Genomic DNA, 21,614 nt, shown 5'->3' with positions numbered 1-21,614 from the left:
AGCAGACCAGCCTGGTTGTCAGGCCAGGTGTAGCCCTAATATAAATTAAAATTACTTGCATCCTTCGTTATTAATCTGTCTCCTGTGGATTTGCTCTTTTCTGGATCAGGTCTCCAGGGCCTGAATACCTCCGGGTGAGTTGACAACACTGGATCTCCAAAGTAGAGGCACAGACCCTGCAGGGACAGGGGTGACTCCACCCAGGTGCAGCCCACTCTGAGACAGTTGGCCATCGGCCTGTGCCGCAGAAGATGGGCTGGTCAGAAGGTGAGGGCCGCTAAAACAACACCTTAGGGTCACGTAGGGTTGGGGGGCGGTCAAGATACTCAAGTGCTAGTGCCCTCAGCCAGGAGATGGGGCAGCTCAGAGAGAAAATTCCCGTGGTCCCCTCACCCTACCTTTAGATTAGAAAGTGGACCCACCCAGAATTGTAAAGTGGTAGGAGGGGAAGTATTAGCAGAGGGAGACCAGAAGCATAACGAAATCCCCCTTCCTCCACGAAGCCCTCCCTAGTTCAGACAGCACTGAGCTCCCTATCCTGTGAATTCCTGTTATACCTGTTCATTCAGTAAACGTGCGGTGACCAACTATGTGGGAAGCCCCCATGCTCAGAGCTGTGGAATCTGGATACAATTAAGACCTGGTCCCCGCCTTCAAAGAGCATCGCCTCCTGTTGACTCCACCTCGGTGATCTCGTCCATCACTCTCTTCCCGCTGAAGCTGTACCCAGTCAGATCCTCATTGGCTCTTGCTGTTCTCACTCAAAAACCTTCTAACACATCCCCCACCCCGGCAACAACAAAAGCATGCTGTACCTCTTCTGAGGCTTATAGTCCCAAATCGCAGCTAGATTCAGGTCACCCTTTTGCTCAAAACTCTCAGCTCCCCATTACTAACTCAATACAATCCAAACTCCTTAGTCTGACCCCAACCTCTCTTTCCAACCACGTCCCCCACTACTCCCCTCCTCCCACCCCACCCTCCAGCCAAGTCGAATGAATTGGTGTTTATTGGTTCATGCCCCATAAGGTCTAGTTTGGTCATGTCTCTCCTTTTTAGAATGTCCTTCATCTCATCCTTAAAGGTCCAGCTCAAATGTCATCTCTCATAAAGCCTTTCCCAATGTCCTGCAACTTGAATGTAATTGTTCTCTTACAGAATTTTAGCTTCACTTTCTATTTTCTATTAAAGTCCCTTGACAGCCTGTGAGCCCAAGAACAAAATCTGATTTAACCTTTTATCCCTCCCTCTGTAGACTCTGCACATGGAGGCTACTCAGATATTCACGAGTGAACAAAATCTAAGGCTATGCAAAGGTACAGTACAAGAAGGGAACAGATTTCCACCCCACTGTTCACAGCAGCATTATTTACAATTGTCAAGATATGGAAGCAACCTAAGCGTCCATCAACAGATGAATGGATAAAGATGTGGTACATATATACAATGGAATACTACTCGGCCATAAAAAAAGAATGGAATTTTGCCATTTGCAACAACATGGATGGACGTGGAGAGTATTATGCAAGTGAAGTAAGTCAGACAGAGAAAGACAAATACTGTATGATATCACTTATATGTGGAATCTAAAAAATACAACAAACTAGTGAATATAACAAAGGAATAGACTCACAGATATAGAGAACAAAGTAGTGGTTACCAATGGGGACAGGGAAGGGGGCGGGGACAGCACAAGGGTAGGGGATTGAGAGGTACAAACTATTATGCACAAAATAAGCTACAAGGATATACTGTACAGCACAGGGAATATAGCCAGTATTTTATAACTATAAATGGAGTATCACCTTTAAAAATTGTGAATCACTATACTGTACACCTGTAACTTACATGTTGTACATCAACTATACTTCAATTAAAAAAATTTTTTTAAGGAAATGTATTTTGATAGAATGTAAACTCAACTAGGGCAAAGACTGTTTTTCTGTACACTGACATACCCCAAGTATTTAAAACAGTACTTAAATAATAGGTGCTCAACATATATTTGTTGAATAAAAGAAATGAACAAGGGAAGCTTTCACAAAAGGGGGCCTATGAACTGAGTAGTGAAAAATAAATAGTACTTGGTTCACAGAGAAGGGCATTCCCCGGAGGGGGAAAGCCGGAGCTGAATTCAGTCGTGGGAGAGTACGGCTTATTGATTAAGTGACGGGAATCCCACTGCAGCAGCAGCAGAGAATTTAGTGTGAAAAGTGAACAAACCCAGAGTAGGTTAGGTTGTCCAGGTCTTGAGCTCTACACTTAAAAGCTTGCCCTTTATCAGTAGCCAGGCAGTGCACTGCAAGGCTTTGAGGAAAGCCCATGTCCAATCTGTGTTCCAGGACAATAACCCTGGTAGCAAAACGGACGTGATTAAGGGTAGGAGACCAGTTAGGTTACTGAGTGAAAACTGGGTGGGCGATGACTAGGCCCCTACCTGGTGGAATAGGAAGGAGAAGATTGGACAGGTTAGTCTCTGATGTTTGGCATTTCACTCTTCACTCTATGCGGATTTAATCTAACTTGATCATCCCTGTCCTTCAAGCAGTTGCACAGTCTGTTTCCTTATCACCCAGCAGAGCAGACTTTCAATGAAGGACAGTTGAAGCAGGCAAGACTTTTTGTTATCACTTCAAACAGTGTATTCTGTGTGCAGAGCATGACCTGGAGATCCTGTTAAAATGCAGATTCTGATTAAGTGAGTCTCAGAGCCTGCCTTCCTACCAAGCTCCCAGGGGGTGCCAATGCTTCTGGTGAAGAGACCACACTTTGGGTAACAAGGACTTAGAATCCAACCCAGACACGAGGTCCTTAATCATGGTCAGCCAGAAGCAACAGAGCCTGTGGTGGAGTGTGTGAGCACCGAAGCAAGATGGCCTGGTTCACAGCCACCTCTGCTTCTGCATCACCTTTCAGGTCTCTTCCCGCATCTCACGTGTGAAATGGGGTAATAATCATACCCACCACATAGGGTCTTGTGAGGATTAAGTTCATTTTTATGTGAAGAACTTAAAACAGTGACTAGCACATGATCGCTCAGTAAACATCAGCCATTATTACACTAGTCTGATGGATTAAGACAATCATTTCCCTGCCTCAAGAAGAACCTAACTTTGCTGGAGAAATAGAACCCTCTCTTGTACTTTTTCTCCCCATGATGCGAGGCAAAGGCTGGTCACATTAAAGCACTCACTGGGAGACAAGATAGTCAAGGATGGGATAGGGGGTATCTCTAATGCAAAAACTCGCAGGCAGGAGACTGGAGAAGGGATTTAGGAGAGATGCTCCAGATGTTTTCCTCCATACAATGAAGCTGAGCACCTCTCACGTCGCTGCCCTACGACAGCTTCCCTCCACATTCCGTTTCTACACCAAGATAATCTCTTACCTTACAGCGACCAAGCTCATTTTTATCTATTTATTTAATTTGTTCTTTCTCAACCCCATATCCCACTCACTCCTCCCGTGGGCAACCGTAATGCCTGTATGTAACTTTTCGCTTCTATGTGTTCTTACAAAGTGATTTGTTTTGTGTACGTTTTTAATTTACAGAAATGGTATTGTTATAGATCTCATTCAACTTCTTACATTCGCCACTCAGCACCATGTTTAAGATGGACCCATACGGCCACATGTGTAGCTAAGCCAATACCCCTAACTGCTCCCCAGGACTCCTGGTGCACCCACTGTGTCTCACCTGCCCTCTCTACCTCCCAACGTTCAGACGCTCAGACTGCCTGCAGCCCTCGACCACCACAGGTGTTGGTGAGTATTCCCATACACGCCTCTTCTCATCTCCCTCGGTTTAAGGAAGGATGCAGGTCAGGCTATGCCATCAGGCCTCTGGCACTGCTCCAGGTCAGGCACCGCCTCCATCTTGGCGCCAGGAGGGTATTCTTGACAAATGGAGAAAAACATCAAACAGGAGTTTTGTGGGTTTTTTTTTTTTTTGCTAGTGGTAAGTTTTATTCTAGGCAACTGCAAACATCAAAGGGGACATTCACATAGGACCCAGGAGCCCACTCTCATCTCCCCAAACAATAGTGGGGCAGGCATTCAACACTCCTGAGAGATGGGCATCTGTGTGCTTTTCTTCCCATCATTTCAGGAATAGTCAGTCCCAGAACTACTGTGGAAAGTGTGTGATCTGAACAACCTCAAGAAACAACTGGTATAATAAAAACCAACTCAAGTAACCACTGGTATAAGCTGAACAACCATAAGTAAAAAGTAGTCTTCTACGCCGGGAGGCTGCAGAACGGCAGCAAGGACGGGATGGAAGAGCAGAGAGAAACCCCAACTCAGAGAAGCAGGACCGCACCTCAGCTCCTCTGCAGGACGCTTCATTCCCAGCAGGGGCTCTGGGGTCTAACCCTACTACTCTCCTCCCCTCGGTCAGGTAGCCCTATTCGGAGTGCCAAGCACCCGCACAAGAGGGGGCCCAGCACTACGGCCCTGATCTCTGGCCTAACTAAACGTGGGTGGGCTAAAAGAGCCCCATAAATGATCCCCTCCCAGAGGGCAGGCCCAGTCCCCATGTTAGGAACAACTTCTACAACTCTGGAAATTTAAAAATTGTCAGACTTTTTTTTTAACCAACTAAAACCTAATTCCAAAAAAAAAAGTTCTTCAGAGCACGGTGAGCAGTTCATTTAAATTATTTCTTCTACTTGTTATTAACAAGCAGGTGACAAAAGAAGAGCAACTAGAGGGCTAAATGCTTCCACACGTCTGCTCGCTCCTTTGGCCCGACTCAACCCTCGGGAAGACCTGGATGCCGGGACGGGCCCTGGAACAGGCCACCAGCCCTGCGGGCTCAGAGAGCCAACCCCAGCCCACGACTATCAACTCGGATGGGAAAAGCAGAGACTTGACGGTGCCACAGAGATGGCAAACTCGGCAGCAGGTAAAGACGGCAGGACAGGCCCAGCCCCGACTCTTCCTCTTCCGTGGTTTTCGGGACAGCCTTTGGGCTCGGCCTGGCGCCTGGTCAAGGGAAAGCCAATCAAAGTGACTCCCCTCGGAAAGCAGTCAGTCCCTGACGCTACACTGTCTCTTCGGGGGGACAGTGCCAGCCCCCTCCGCCTCCCCCGCCGGGCGAGGGGCTGGCGCCCCTAAAGCAGGCCGCTGGGCCTTCCGGGCTCCAGGGCTGGCCCGTCCCGCTCCCGCTGGTGGATCTTCTGGTGCTGCACGAGGTGCTGCTTCTGGACAAAGCTCTTCTCACACTCAGGGCAGCTGTAGGGCCGCTCGCCCGTGTGGATGCGCTGGTGCCGCACCAGGTCGGACGGGTGGCTGAAGCTCTTGCCGCAGTAACCACAGATGAGGGCGCTCCGGCTTTTCCTCCAAGGGATGTGGCCGGGCAGGGCGACCAGGCTGTTGGGGGAGAACCGCTCCTGGACCCGGCGGCCGGCCCCGGGCCCCTCCTGCAGGTGGCAGCGCTGGTGAGTCAGCAGGCTCACCCTGCAGCTGAAGCTCCTTGTGCAGACATCACACTGGTGCAGCCTCGCCTTCCGGGGCTGGGGCTTAAGCCGGGGCCGGGGCCGGGGCCGAAGGCTCTCCTCTGGCTCCGAGGCCGTGTAAGGCTCCCATCCGGGGTGGGTCCGCAGATGTGCGGCCAGCTGCTGCTTACAGCGGAAGATGGCCTCGCACTCGGAACATTCGTAGGGGCCAGCAGTGTCCCTTTTCAGCTTCAGGCCCTGCCCACACTGCTGACCCAGCTGCAGCTGCCTGTTAGACTTCTGCTTCGGGGGGCAGCCCAGAGTTCTGCCACCGCTAGGGTCTCTACTGCCCGCAATGGGCTCCTCTGGATTAGTGTCCCCGGGACCTGATTCCAAGAGGACAGAACGTCCCTGACCATCCCAGAGCTCAGGCTGCTCCGGGCTCAGGAAAGCGTGCTCTTCGGCAATGCCCGAGAACTCTCCAGGAAGGTCCGCAGAGCCGTCCTGCGTGTACTGTATCTCCTGCTTGATCATAACCCCTTCCACTGCCAAGACAAAGAAGAGCCACAAAAAAGATCACATTCTAGCACCTTCGGTTTTTTCAGAGCTGAACAAACGTCTGTGAATTTCAGAAGGGCTTAAATCAAAGTACCCCAGCATCAAGGGAATCAGGATAATTTGCAAGAGGGTGAGACAGACTGGGCTGCAAGACCTGAAAGAGTAACCTATACTCAGGTAGAGACATACTGATCGGAAATCCGAATATGTTATTCTTACAGAACAGTGTTATAAATTCTCCAAGCTTGTCCACAAATTTGTATTCAACTCTGTGGAAAATAGTAAAATATACATAGGTAACACCTAAGCTAATTTAAGTGTTACAGAGTGTTAAAATAATAAATGTGAATAATTTTAAAAAACCAAACAACCAAACCTATAGCTTAAAAATTCACGTATCCAGCTCTGTTCTTCCTGCATATTCTCCCCAAATTACCTGGTTTACAACGGTTTCTCCTGCCCCTTACCCAGTTAGCTTCACTCCTGAAGGTCTGACCAACCCTATTCTCAATCTCCAGTGGGTTTTGACTAAGGCCTATTAGACACTCTACACTGTCTGCAGGGCATACAGAAGTATGACAGCCGTGAACCTTAGGGACTCCACAGAGCAGTTAAGGAGGTAAGATACACATGTAATAGGTGAGCTGATGATAATCATAAAGGACTTTAGAACAAATAAATGCCAGATGAGGTCACTCACCACCAGTGTTTGGCAGTGTAGCGGTGGGGCAGCTCACTACAGGCTGCAGGGAGCGGGCTTGGGGTGGAGTATTCTGGAGCCACTCACCCGGGTGGACACCACGAGAGTCTTCCTCCTCCAAGTCACCCAGCATCTCTGTACCCAACTCTGCTTCTCCTTCCGGCTGGCCAAGCACCTCTGGGTTGGAAACGGCACAGTGTGAGCCCAGGAGAGAGTACTGGTCATTTGCCGATGAACAAGGTGACCAATGTCAAGGAGCTGATATTAAAACTTCAAAAGATTCAAAGTCACTTTCCCTTAGCAGTTTGGGACAATTAGAAAATTATGGCCAATTCGAGTGGTCCATTCAGCTAACTGCTGCCTTCAATGCCCCTTCTCAGCCATCTGAGGTGCAGGTGGTCAGGCTTCAGAGCCCGCCGCTTTCCTTCCAACACCACCACTGCCACCCACAGACATGGGTTCCCCTCCGGGTATCTAACTTCATCTGGGCTACAGCACTGCAGGCAAGGTCAGCACCGCTATCCCCCACTATGACAGACAAGGAAACAGCCACTAGCAGAACACGTGACCCAGTCGAGGTCACACAGTCCCATCTCTGACCCATTTGCTACTTCCCTCCCCCTCCACTTCGCTCCAGACACGCTGGCCTTCTTGACAAGCCTCCACGGACCTAGGTTCTAAAAGATTTTGTCAACCAAACAAAATGCATTTATTATGTAATAGCCTATATTTTACATATAAAGATGTACATCTATCAATCAGCACTTCTCATCAACACAAAATGAACACTGGGGCCACAAGAACCATCTGTAATTCCAGGTAAACGCCAAGAAACAGTGTTCGGTGAGCCCATGCTGTCTGCCCATCCCAGGCAACAAAGGATTTCTTGTCAAGCAGTCCTAAGTATTAAAAGCAGCATGAGGAACCCTAGCCATGTTATACTCTAAGGCACATGATGACATCTTATCTATTAGTAAATATTATCAGGAACTGACTGGGGGCTTCCCTGGTGGCGCAGTGGTTGAGAGTCCGCCTGCCGATGCAGGGGACACGGGTTCATGCCCTGGTCTGGGAAGATCCCACGTGCCGCGGAGCAACTAGGCCCGTGAGCCATGGCCGCTGAGCCTGCGCGTCCAGAGCCTGTGCTCCACAACGGGAGAGGCCACAACAGTGAGAGGCCCGCGTACCAAAAAAACAAACAAACAAACAAAAAACTGACTGGGACTTCCCTGGTGGCACAGTGGTTAAGACTCCAAGCTCCCAGTGCAGGGGGCCTGGGTTTGATCCCCGGTCAGGGAACTAGATCCCACATGCATGCTGCAACTAAGAGTTCACATGCCACAACTAAGGAGCCTGCCTGCTGCAACTAAGACCCGGTGCAACCAAATTAATTAACTAATTAATTAATTTTTTTTAAAAAAGGGCTTCCCTGGTGGCGCAGTGGTTGGGAGTCCGCCTGCCGACGCAGGGGACACGGGTTCGTGCCCCGGTCCGGGAAGATCCCACATGCCGTGGAGCGGCTGGGCCCGTGAGCCATGGCCGCAGAGCCTGCGCGTCCAGAGCCTGTGCTCCGCAACGGGAAAGGCTACAGCAGTGAGAGGCCCGCGTACGGCAAAAAAAAAAAAAAAAAAAAAAAAAAGAACTGACTACATGAGCACAGAGAAGAAATACAAAATGCACAACACCAAGACCTTTCCAAAGTCTTCATAAATTCAGGGCCTGGAGACTCCCATTTCTCAACCTGGCTAAGGCCAAGAGAGGATCCACAGCCCACTAGAATCACAGATGCAGCCTGGGTCACAAGCTACTTGGCCAAGAATTGTAGGATGCCTGAGAGCAAATTCCAGGGAGAAAACTCTGCTACTTACTTAGAGAGACCAGAGTCTCATAGTTGCTTTTCATCACATTTGTGTAGAGCTCCTTCTGCCAGTCCTCCAGGTTCGCCCACTCCTGCTCTGAAAAACAGACTCCATCATTTTCAAGTGACCTGGGCACCTGAAATCACAAATGTCACACAGTGAGTGTCTCCTATCAAAGCCACAAAGGAAAAGCCAGCCACTGAGAATCTTCATTAACAAAGGGCTGGGCCCACCCCCTCTGGTCTGACTCTCAACCCTCAAGGCTTACCTTGGGGACCTCGCCCTTGCTGCCCGGAGGCAGCCGCAGGACCCAGAAGTTCCTGTTCCTCAGCAGGTTCTCCACGTTCTCCAGCCGCCTCTGCAGCAGCCCGTACTCCTGCAGCAGGGTCCCCAGAACCGCCCACTTGCCCTCCAGCTGGTTCCCCAACTCCACGGCCGTCTTCTCGCAGTCAGCCAGCTTCTTCTCGGCGGTCCCTGTCCGGCCCTCCAGGCTCTGCAGCCGGGCGGCCTGGGACTCCATCTTCTTCTCCACAGCTTGAATAGCGGCCACCACTGTCCAGAGTGAGATATCTGTGGTCTGAAAATAGGAGCTTTTCTCTGGTGCTTGTGGGGGCAGCGTGGAGGAAGTCAAAGGGGTGGAGCGGCGCTTCCTCCTGTGCTGAAGAACCAGATACAGCGTCAGGCAGTCAGTGTCACTTCCAAACAACAGGTGAAAAAACACAATGGGTCCAGTGGGTCCAAGAGCGCTTATAGCACCTAGTTTCTACTTCTTTTCTTTCTTTTTAATTTAAAAAGCATGTGGGGGCTTCCCTGGTGGCGCAGTGGTTAAGAATCTGCCTGCCAATGCAAGGAACACAGGTTCGAGCCCTGGCCCGGGAAGATCCCACATGCCACAGAGCAACTAAGCCCATGTGCCACAACTACTGAGCCTGCGCTCTAGAGCCCGCAAGCTACAACTACTGAGCCCGTGTGCCACAACGACTGAAGCCTGCGCACCTAGAACCCGTACTCCACAAGAGGAGCCACGACAATAAGAAGCCCGCGCACCGCAACAGAGTAGCCCCGATCGCTGCAACTAGAGAAAGCCCGCGCACAGCAACGAAGACCCAACACAGCCAAAAATAAATAAATAAATAAATAAATAAATTTAAAAAAAGATTAAGAGGCATATACCACTTAGTAAACTAATAAAAGCATGAAAAACATTAAAAAAATAAAAATAAATAAAAATAAAAAGCAGGTGCTTTTACATTCTGATACTGCAAACTAGTCTACGGCCATACCACCCTGAACGCACCCGATCTCGTCTGATACTGCAAACTATACATCTATACTGTAACAAGAAAAAACTGAAAAGAAGAAAGAAAGAAAAATGTATGTAAAATACCACCATCCAGAAATAAGCTGTTGGAATTTTGGTGTATTTCCTATAAGTTTTTTTCATCTTTTAACTTATTTCTTTTTCAACAAAACTACAATCATATTGTACATGTTCTGTTACCTGTGTTTCACTGTCAGCATCTTCCGTAAGACTTTCCTGCATCAGTATTCATTTTTTAAGCCCATTTCTTTCTACTTGATATTTTGGACTATTTCTAATACTTTGCTATGATAAATGATGTAACTTACATCCACACTCAACTTCACATTCCTGCTTGACTTGTAGTTGATCATGTCAGCCCTGCTAAAAACCTTTCAGTGGCTCCCCACAATCAAGACAAAATTCCTTAGCAGGACCTACAAGACTCACCTCATTCATCTTTGCACCCTAGCAACTAGTGTAGTAAAAACACCTACTAAATCCTTCATACACGTTTACTTAAATGACAAGTCCTCGGACATTGTCCTTAGTCTTCACATTTTTATGGTCTGTCCCAGACAGTAGAAAAATCACTGTGGCTGAAACTCAAAATTACTAAAACCAACACTTGGGAAGTCTTCCTGAACTGCTCTCTTGCCCTCACTGTCCCACTGCATGTTCATTTCAGTCCTAAACCCCTGAAACTTCATATTCTCCAGTGGAACAGCATACACTTGATGCAAGGCTGCTTCTCTAACCATAATGAGGACACTGAGAACAAGGCACTGAAAGGAAATATCTTTGAAAGAACTGCTCGGGCCAGAGCTTATGGTCTGGAGAAAGAGGGGACAAGATGAAACCAACCGGCACAGAACTGAACACTTAAGTTTGGCCATGACCTACTCCAGTTAACCAACTCAGTTCATTATTGAGCATACGAGTCAAAAGCTTAACTATCCCCCTTAAAAAAGATTTAAAGAAAAGTTTAATGTAAAAGAAAAATACAAATGAAACAAAAAAAATTAGATTACTGGGTAAATTCATTTCATCACATGTTCTGCTTTTAACTTTAAATCTCTAAGTCTCTAGTTTTTTGGAATCTCCTCTTTCCTTTCTGTGGCCAGCACTGTGTCGCTTTCTAGCACTTTTTCCAAACAGGAAGGTGGGTTGGGATCTGAGCAGAGAAATAACATCCCTCCTCTTCCACATAGTCAAAGGCTAAAAAGAGCAGGCAAGCCAAGGTTCCTCTTTTCTTTTGTTTTAAATTATCTATCATGACAGAAACAATTTGAATGTCCATCAACTGGTGAATGGATAAACAAACAAACTGTGTCCATTCATATGTTATGGGTTGAATTGTGTCTCCCCAAAAAGATATGTGGACATCCTAACCCCTAGTACCTCACAATGTGATTTTACTTGGAGATAGTCTTTACCGAGTAATTAAGTTAAAATGAGGTCATGACAGTGGGCTCTAATCCAATGTGACTGGTGTCCTAATAAAGAAGGAGAAATACGGACAGAGACAAACACACAGAGAGAGAAGAGACAATGTGAAGGCACATACAGGGAGAAGACAACCACGTGAAAATGGGAGGCAGAGGCTGGAGTTATGCGGCAACAAGCCAAGGAGACACCTGGCACCACCAGAAGCTAGGGGACAGCCTAGCTGGAACAGCCTCTGCCTCGCAGTCCTCATAAGGAACCAACCCAGTGGACACCCTGATTTCAGACTTCTAGCCTCCGGAACTGCGAGACAATAAATTTTTTGGTTAAGCCACCTAGTTGATGGGATTTTTTTACAGCAGCCCTAGGAAAGACATATCATATATCAGAATACTCCTCAGCAATGAAAAGGAACAAATTATTGAGACTTGTAACAACATGGGTAAATATCAAAATCACTAGGCTACGTGAAAGAAGCCACAGACACAAAATGCTACACACTGTATTCCATTTACGTGACATTGAGGAAAAGGCAAAACTATAGACACAAAACAGAGATCAGTGGTTGCCAGAGGCTGGGATTGGGGGAATTTAATTACTTAGGGGTAATTTCTGGGATGATGACAATATTCTATGACTTGGTAATATGATGGCTACACATTTTTCAAAACTCACTTAACTACAGTTATGCCGAAGGAGTAAATTTTACTGTATGTAAATTATATCTCAGTAAACAGCACTCAGAATGTCAAGGAAGGAGAAAATATTAGCTATCATAAAAGAGACCATAAACAAAGTCTAAAAACAATCAGGGAGAGAATATTTGTAAACAGGATATGAAGTGCAAAGAAAAGATAAACAACCCAAAGATAAAACTGCAACTATAAATAATTTGGGAAAGTGGAAGTGCAGGTGGTCAATAAGCCAATGAAAAGACAGCCACATTAGCAGTCAGGAATGCAGATACAACCAAGTGAAACCCCTTTTCACCCACAAGGTTGAGAAATATGAAAGAAAGGGACAGGAACAACATTCAGAGCTGACTCTGATGTGGTAAAACTGGCACTTTCCTAACACTCCTGGAAGGAATGAAAAATACTACAAACTTTGAGGAAAGAAAATATCCAGAAAGTCATTAAAAACCCTTTCACCTAGTAATACCACTATGGGAATCTTCAAAAATAAATGGCATTATTGTTTAGTGACATACATACAAAGATGATTACTGGCAACATTCTCTGGAATAGCCACAACTTGGAAATAATCTAGATGTCTAATTTTTTTTTGGCCACACCACGTGGCTTGCGGTATCTTAGTTCCCCAACCAGGGATTAAACCCGGGCCGTGGCAGTGAAAGCACCAAGTCCTAACCACTGGACCACGAGGGAACTCCCTCTAGATGTCTATTAATAAGAGGATGGTTAAACAAATTATGGCACAACCCAAGATGATGTTATACGACTGTTAAAAAGAATGAGTTAGATCTATATGTATGGTTTGGAAGACTGTTCATCATACATTGATAGGCTGTCAACTTTTAGGGAAACATTTATTCTGACTTAATTTTCCTAAAGAAGAGAAAAGATACGTGTATACGTTTCCACACACAGAAAGGTTTGGGAAGATATTCACCAAACTATACTAACACGAGTCAGCCTCAGGATATGAGAGAGAGGAATTTTAATATTTGATTATAAACTATTGCTTGTTTGACTTTTTCAATAAACACGTATTCCTCCATAATTTTTTTCTTAAGTTCCATATATAAGAATATTCCTGAAGGTAGTGAGAAAGTTTTTAAAAGTACACTTACACTAACTATATTTCTAGATTTTCTGGGACAGTCCTGCTTGCATATTGTATCATAGTGTCAGATCATGTATCATACATTGGGCCTGCAGCCATGGTCTGAAACCCATTAAGTACAAGACACAGCCCCTGTTGTTAAGACACCTACAATCTGCTTGAGTAAAACACTAAACAATTAAATAACGCTCTAAAGTGATACTTGCTTAAGCTGGACTAGATGATATTTAAGGTCACTTCTAACTCTGAGATACCATGACTTTTTAATATTGAATAGTTAAAAAAAGAATATTTACATAATACATAAAATATATAAAGTAGTGACAACAAATCTCCATGTAACCACCACTCAGTTTAAAAAATTAATTAATTAAAATTAAATATATATGTATATACACACATACACACACATATACACATGCACACAGCATACCTCAGAGAATACTGTGGGTTCTTAAAGCAAGTATCACAATAAAGCAAGTCACATGAATTTTTTGGTTTTCTAGTACATAGAAAAAAGTTATGTTTACACTATTCTGTAGTCTAATGCAATGGCATTACGTCTAAAAAAACTATATACCTTAATTAAAAAATTAAATTTTTTCAGCTAAAAAATGCTGACCATCATCTGAGTCTTCTTTCTGTAATATTAACATCAAAGTTCACAGATCACCATAACAAATATAAAAACAATGACAAAGTTCAAAATATTTTGAGAATTACCAAAATGTGACACAGAGACACAAAGTGAGCAAATAAGTTGGAGAAATGGTCGATGACAGACTGGCTCAACACAGAGTTGCCACAAACCTTCAGTTTGTAAGAAACATAGTATCTACCAAGTGCAATAAAGCAAAGCACAATACAATGAGGTATGCCTGTGTGTGTGTGTACGTGTGTGTTTTATATATATCACCTTTACAGTCCTTTGTGCAACTCTCTGAAGTAACGACTATCCCAAATTTGGTTCTTACTATTAACTGCCCTTTTTCACGTTTGTTTGTCTTTTTACGTTTGTTTCCAAAAATACATATATTCTTTAAAGTTTGCATGTTTTAGGATTTTATATGAACAAGTCACTCTTCTACAACTCCTGGGAATAGCCTGTTGTTGCAGGTGGCTTTAATTAATTCATTTTCACTGCTGTATAATATTCTGTCATGTGACTGTACCACAGTTTATTTTTCTATTCCACTATTGATGTTTCCCCATCTCTGTCATTACACGCAGTGCTATGATAAACAGAATTGTGTCTGGCTTCTAGTGGACATGGGCAAGTTTCCCAAGGGTATAGTCCTAGGAGGGGAATTGTTGGCTCATAGGGTATATACACATCCTGAACTTAAGCAGATAATGTCAAATGTTTTCCAAAGCAGTCATACCAATTTCATTCCTGTCAGAAGTCTGTAAGCTGGCTGTTCCACAGCTTCATCAACATTTGTTACTGTCAAACTAAAATTTGCGTCCCTCTAGTAGATCTGAAATGATACCTCATCATGGTTTTAACCTGCATTTTCCTTGATTTTTAACAAGGGATAAGCATCTTTTTTATGTTTATTGGCCATTCAAACTTCCTCTGACTGAAATCTTTAATCCATTTATCTTTTGGGTTATCTGACTTCTCATAGGCTCTATGAGGCTGTCTCATACAATTTCTCTGTAAATTCTGTATACTAATCTTTATCAGTCATATGTGTTACAAATAACTTCCCTTATTTGTGCCTCGTTTTAAAATTCTCTTTATTATCATTTGATTAAAAGTCCTTAGTTTTTTTTGTTTTTTGTTTTTTTTTTTTGTTTTTTGTTTTTTTTTTTTTTTGCAGTACGCGGGCCTCTCACTGCTGTGGCCTCTCCCGCTGCAGAGCACAGGCTCCGGACGCACAGGCCCAGCGGCCATGGCTCACGGGCCCAGCCGCTCCGCGGCATATGGGATCCTCCCAGACCGGGGCACGAACCCGTATCCCCTGCATCGGCAGGCGGACTCTCAACCACTGCGCCACCAGGGAGGCCCAGTCCTTAGTTTTAATGTAGTTGAGTTTTATCAGTATTAATTCTTTTGTGGTTTGAACTTTTGTGTCAGGTGTAAAAAAAAATCTATTTCCCACAATACTGTCTTCTAAACACTTGATAGTTTTGACTTGCACATTTAAGCATTTATCTCAACTAGAATTGAGACAGTATTTGTGTACAGTGCAAGCCTCGATTTTCATATGGAAAGTCAATAGATCTAATACTATATAATGAAAAATCCATCATTTACCCACTAATTTTTAATGCTATCTCTGTCAAATCAAATTTTCATACATACAGTCAGTCTGTTTCTGGCATCTCTGTTCTGTTCTATGGGTCAATTTTTCTACTGCTTTACCAAAATTACCATCTTAATGACCACAGCTTTTTGATAATTATTGATACAAGTCCCACCTCCTTATTTTACAGGAGTATCTTGACTAATTTTGGCCTGTTGATAGTTTACAAGCTCGAAAGGTTTCATAAAAATATCTTTAGAGATTTTGTTTGGCACTGCATCAAATCCATAGATAAATTTGAGAAGTGGCATCTTTAGGATAAAATGTTTCAATTCACACACACAGTATATACTCCTTTTGTAAGGTATTTTTAAATACCTTTTGGTATTTTTTAATACCTTTTGGTATTTAAATATATTCCATAGGTATCTGTTCCAATCATCAATTGCTATATCATAAATAATTCCAAAATTTGTGGCTTAACACAACAACATCTATTTTGTTCACGAATCTGCAATTAAAGGAGGGTTTGTCAGGGACAGTTTGTGTCTGCCCCACTCCATGTCAAGCAGAGCAAATCATAGGCATGTAGGTGCTGGAATCACCTGAAGAATCCCAAGCCACATGGAGAGGGATGTTGTTGGTGGTGATGGTGATGTTCTGTTCAACAACCCTACCTAAGGTCCCAGTCTACAGTCAGCATCAGCCACCAGAACACACTTTCATTTCTAATGGGGTATTTTTGCCTTCTCTCTTTTTTCGTTAATCTCTCTGAACACTGAAATTATATATTGATATATGGATTAAAAAATTAGTATTATCCTCTATATCTGTGCTGTCCAATATAACAGCCACTAGAAACATGTGGATGCTTAAATTTAAATTAATTAAAATTAAATTAAAAATTCAGTTCCTCAGCTATTGAGCCACATTGCAAGTGCTCAAATAGCCACATGTACTTTGTAGCTACTACACTGAACAGGACAGAGAGAATATTTCCATCATCTCAGAAAGTTCTATTGAATGCACTACACCCTTACTAGTTTTTCTCTGCTTGATAAAATAATAATGTTGTACTAAATTTTCTACTATGAAAATGAATTTTCCTTGTAGTTCTATCAATTTTTGTTTTATATATTTTGAGACAATATAATTAGGTGCACGTAAGATTAGAAATGTCCTATCAGCCTGGTAAATTGAGTCTTTTACCATTATAAAAGTAGTAGTAGCCCTCTATCTCTAGCAATATTAATACAGTTAAGCCATTTTCCTTTTGATTAGTATTAGCCTGGTACATGTTTTCATATCCTGTTATATTCAACCATTTCTATAGCTTTATCTTTTAGTTGTATCTCTTATAAGTCATTTGCTGAACTTTAACCAATCCTATCAATCTTTGCCTTTTAACTAGAACATTTAGTCCATTTACATTTATTGTAATTGTTGACCTATTTTATTTTTACCTTTTTTTTTTTTTTTTTTTTTTTTTCACGGTACACGGGCCTCTCACTGTTGTGGCCTCTCCCGTTGTGGAGCACAGGCTCCGGACATGCAGGCTCAGCGGCCATGGCTCACAGGCCCAGCCGCTCCACGGCATGTGGGATCTTCCCAGACCGGGGCACAAACCTGTGTCCCCTGCATCGGCAGGCGGACTCTCAACCACTGCGCCACCAGGGAAGCCTTATTTTTACCTTTTTTGTGCTATTTATCCCATCTTCTTTCTTGCCTTCTTTTAGATCATTTTCTCTTATTCTATTATCCCCCCTTTTAAATTGTAAGTTATACAGCCAATTTCTAGTCTTTTAGCAACCATCCTAGAAATTACTTACAAAGACCTTTAAATATCTGAATTCTGATCATCTCTTCCTAACATTTACATCAATGCTGCCATGTATTTTAATTCTGCCTTTGTTTTTAACCCACAAGAGATTATTACTGTTTTATTCAGTCAATAGTTGTTTAGATTTACCCATTTTAACGGATCATCATACTTTCTTACACTTTCACTTTCCACTTAAGATAATTTTCCTTGTACCTGAAGTATATCCTTTAGAACTTCCTTTAATGAGAGTATATTGGTAACAAATTGTCAGTTTTAATTTGTCTGAAAATATTTTATTTTACCGTTTTTTTGAAAGATACTTTTGCACAGTTTTAAAATATGGGATTACATAGTTATTTTCTTTTAGCCCTTTGATGAAACCATTCTACTGTTGGCTAGCTTCCACTGTTGCTGAGAAGCTGAACCTCATCAGCCTTACAATGGTTCATTTGAAGTTAATCTTTTTTGTTTGGCTGCTTTTAAGAATTCTCTCTGACTTGTATTCTGTACTTTCACTATTATGTGTCTAGGTAGAGATTTCTTTATGTTTATCCTGATTGGGATCTACAGGACTTCTAAGTATTAGTATTTGCATCAGTCCTACAATATCTTCAGCCATTAGCTATTCATCAAATATGTCCTCCAGTGCAGATTGTGTGTGTGTGTCCTACTGCAATTCCAATATGTTTTTCTTCTAGAATTGCAATATCTGAAATCTCTGAAGGTCTAATTTTGTTGCCCATTAATTTTACTGGCTTTTTCTCATAGTTTTTCATCGCTTTTTGGATAACTTTTTATTGTGAACTCATTTTTCTTGGAATTTTATCTGAGAATTATCTGACGTCTGAGTTAAGTGTAGACTCCTCTGGAGAAGATCTGTGTTTATTTCTTATAGATGGCTGGAGGCTCTACTTTAAACTAAATTCTTGGCTTAAGGTTTCCCAGACACCAAGGTCGTGTGAATTCAGGCAATAAACCCACTTGAGAGTCAACATGAATTTTCAAGGGGCACCTTGCACCCATCTCCCAGCACCAAGGTTTGACATGATTTTCTTTGCAATCACGCCTTGGGGGTAAGAACTTACTTCCAGTTCACGCTGGAACCACGCTGGGGAACGAACCCGCGTCCGCTGCATCGGCAGGCGGACCCTCAACCACTGCAGCACCAGGGAAGCCCAAGAATTCTTTTTAACAAGGTCTGTTGAAGACATGTAGGTAACCGCACTGACCAGTCAATAAGTACTCTGGAAATTAGTAACTTGTCCTCCTGCTCGACTTTAGTACTACAATTTGATCTTGGGGAAAAGGCAAGTCTTTGACTGGATCACCTTAACTTAAAGGAATCAAACGAGGTAAATAGGGGCCTCCCTGGTGGCGCAGTGGTTGAGAGTCCGCCTGCCGATGCAGGGGATACGGGTTCGTGCCCCGGTCTGGGAGGATCCCATATGCCGCGGAGCGGCTGGGCCCGTGAGCCATGGCCGCTGGGCCTGCGCGTCCGGAGCCTGTGCTCCGCAACGGGAGAGGCCACAACAGTGAGAGGCCCGCATACCGCAAAAAGAAAAAAAAACAAAAAAAACAAAAAAAAAACGAGGTAAATATTGTGATATCATGAACATTTGTGTCTTGTTTCCATAATTTGCTGAAAGCAAACACTGTGTTCTTTAAGTCTTCCAATCCTTCCCCTTAGTTCTTACCCACTTCCTACAAGAACCAAATACAATGCACCCAGCTCATGGTCAAGTTTTCACTACAGGATCTCCTTAGCCCTCTATTCTCACAAAGGTCTCACATGATTTTGAAAGTGTTTCTAGATCGAGAAATGCTGCACTAAAAACCAATTAAACTCCATCTACCCTTCCTATAACAAATCATCTTGTATCATCAAAATAACCACAACTTTGTAATAATATGAGCGTGTCAGAGCTGCCAGAAACCTTAGAGATCGTCTAGTAACTAGTCCAACACTCTCAACTTACAGCTAAGGAAAAGGAGGCTTCAAGTGAACAAAGTTGCCTAAAATCACTAAAGTGGATAGCTGAGAGCTGAGTTACGGCTGACACCTAGTTTCCCGACACCGTGCCCAAGCTCCACGTCTTGCCATTCCCTGAATGGGGACATTTGGGGAAGGGGGAGAGGGAAAGGGGTCGACAGCTTCACAGACAAAAGCCAACAACTACACCGTGAGATAACACCTGTCCCAAGGAGAGGAAGCCCAGCCTGACTTCAACCTGCGGCTGCAACCCAGGGCAGAGTCTGTAGCAGGAGAGCACGGCAGAAGGAACGAGGGAAACCCATCAGCCCGAGAACGAGCTGGTCGCAGAGAGGCAGAGTCCTGGGGTCCCCGAAGCACCGGGCAAGTTCACTGGCAGCGACGGGGACCCAGGGTTTCCAATCCGCGCCCCCTCGCCAGCCTGGAAACGGGCTCTCTTAGGGCGCGACGAAAACGTGTAGGGACGGTAGCAAATCCAAGAACATGAAACAAACCTCCGAGAAGTTTCTCGGCGAAGGCGCGTGGCACTCGGGCTGTGGCCCGACGTGGAAGAAACCGACAGGGGGACGGCAGAGCTCCGGGGTTGCGCGGGGAGGTCGGCGTTGACCCACGCCAGCTGCGGACCACGGCCGCCCAGCCCCGCACCTCGAAGCCCCGCCCCGGCCGGGGCTCCGCCGTCCCGAACGCGCCCTCGGGTCCGCGCCAGGAGGACTCTTACCCGAGCAGGCGCCGACTCCGCCATGGCTGCCAGTCGCCCCCCAACACCCGGGCCCCGCCTGATAAGCCTCGGGGTGCGTGCGGGTCCGCTGGGCGCCCCCGGCACCTCCTCCAAGCTGCCCCCAGCGCCGTGTTGATACAAGGTGCATTATGGGAGTTCGGCCCTCCCGGGCCAATACCGGCGCCAGCCGCTCCTCCTCACCGCGCGGCATTCCCCTTGCGCCCCTATGCGGCAGGAGGGTGAACAGCACCTCGGCACTCCGAGCCCGAGAGGGACAAAAGGACTCGGTGCTTCCCAGTCAAGTGCGTGTTCGGAATTTAAGGCAAACCCATGGACCTTTTTGTGTCTTCTACGTGCCCAGCACTCTGGTAGGTGCTATGAGGGATTCAAAAAAGTATAAAAATCAGACTTTGCTCTGAGGGAAGAACGTGTAATCTTGTTGGGGAAAAGAGATACGGTCCCAAATGGCAAGCAGTTTTATTCCAAAAGTACACCAAGTCATGAACTTATCAGCACCTCCATGACTTCATCATTAGTGAGGGATAATAGTAGCACGTATCTCATAGAGTTATTGTGCAGATTACATGAGTTAGTTCAAATCAAGTGCTTAGAACAGTGCCTGTCGCAGGTTAGGAGCTCAAGAAGCATTCCCGATCCCTATTACTCATTGCAAGATAACAGATGTAAGTAAGGTGCTTGTGCAGCTGAATGCCTAACACTTAGCAAGCACTCACTAACGAGCAATTTCTCATTTTGGGTTTTTTTTTTTTTTTTGCGGTACGCGGGCCTCTCACTGCTGTGGCCTCTCCCGTTGTGGAGCACAGGCTCCGGACGCACAGGCTCAGCGGCCATGGCTCACAGGCCCAGCTGCTCCGCGGCATGTGGGATCCTCCCAGACCGGGACACGAACCCACGTCCCCTGCATCGGCAGGCGGACTCTCAACCACTGCGCCACCAGGGAAGCCCTTGGTTTGTTTTTGCTTTGGCAAGGTCCAAGCCTTGAACTGCAATGAATTCACCAAGATAAATGTCACCTGTTGCATCTCTTAGATGCCACCCACTTGTCCTTTCCCAATGACACTCAGATCTTGACACATGCCTTTAAATAAACTTAAATGCAGTTCACAATTATTCCCATTGGTGGCAGTGGTATTAGAGGAATGAAGGAAATATACTCTTAGTACTTGTATCCTGTCATCTCCACATCTGTACACTATGAACGTAACATGCAGAGCTGAGAGCCAACTTAGACATCATCTTACCCAAACCCTCATTTTCAGTGACAGAAAAAAGGTATTCTTTGAATCACAAATAATATAAAGTTTAATAATGCTGTAAAATATTTATCTTGTCCCTTTAATTTTCTATCATATGATTTATAGCATACATATTAACACATTTATGTACATATATGTATGCCCAAACATTTTTTTAACTCAAGAAAGTTTATAGACCACGGCTTTGAGTCCGTTTCTAGTCTGTTCCCCTTACTATCCTGCAAGTCTCTAGATGGCAGGGACCATGTCTTTTGTGCTTCTCTCCCATCAATAACCCCCTGGGGAGCATGCTCCACTCAGCTTCTGGGTCAGTGAGAACCCCAGAATGAACACTCCTTGGCTCAAGCTGACCCCCGACCCCCACTGTATATACGTATGTAGTAGATACCTGTTAACCTTGTCAGCCTAGCACTTCTCCCTTCCTCTGGGCATATATATACCTCCTTCCCTT

General features: G+C 44.8%; 1 protein-coding gene across 1 annotated transcript; it reads right to left on the bottom strand.

The window, feature by feature from the left end:
- Window positions 1-3,937: 3,937 nt before the first annotated feature.
- Window positions 3,938-20,193, bottom strand: ZNF212 (zinc finger protein 212). The gene is given in 6 exon segments (XM_082632472.1): window positions 3,938-5,983; window positions 6,784-6,873; window positions 8,565-8,691; window positions 8,824-9,213; window positions 19,887-19,985; window positions 19,987-20,193. Coding segments are annotated over 6 exon segments (1,686 nt in total). The 5' UTR covers window positions 20,098-20,193; the 3' UTR covers window positions 3,938-5,114.
- Between the last annotated feature and the right edge of the window lie 1,421 nt (window positions 20,194-21,614).

The sequence above is a fragment of the Mesoplodon mirus genome (assembly GCF_964341445.2).
Source record: "Mesoplodon mirus genome assembly, chromosome: 9".
Classification (NCBI taxonomy): domain Eukaryota; kingdom Metazoa; phylum Chordata; class Mammalia; order Artiodactyla; family Ziphiidae; genus Mesoplodon; species Mesoplodon mirus.
Note: the sequence above shows the minus strand (reverse complement) of the source record. Positions and strands in the feature narration are given on the sequence as shown.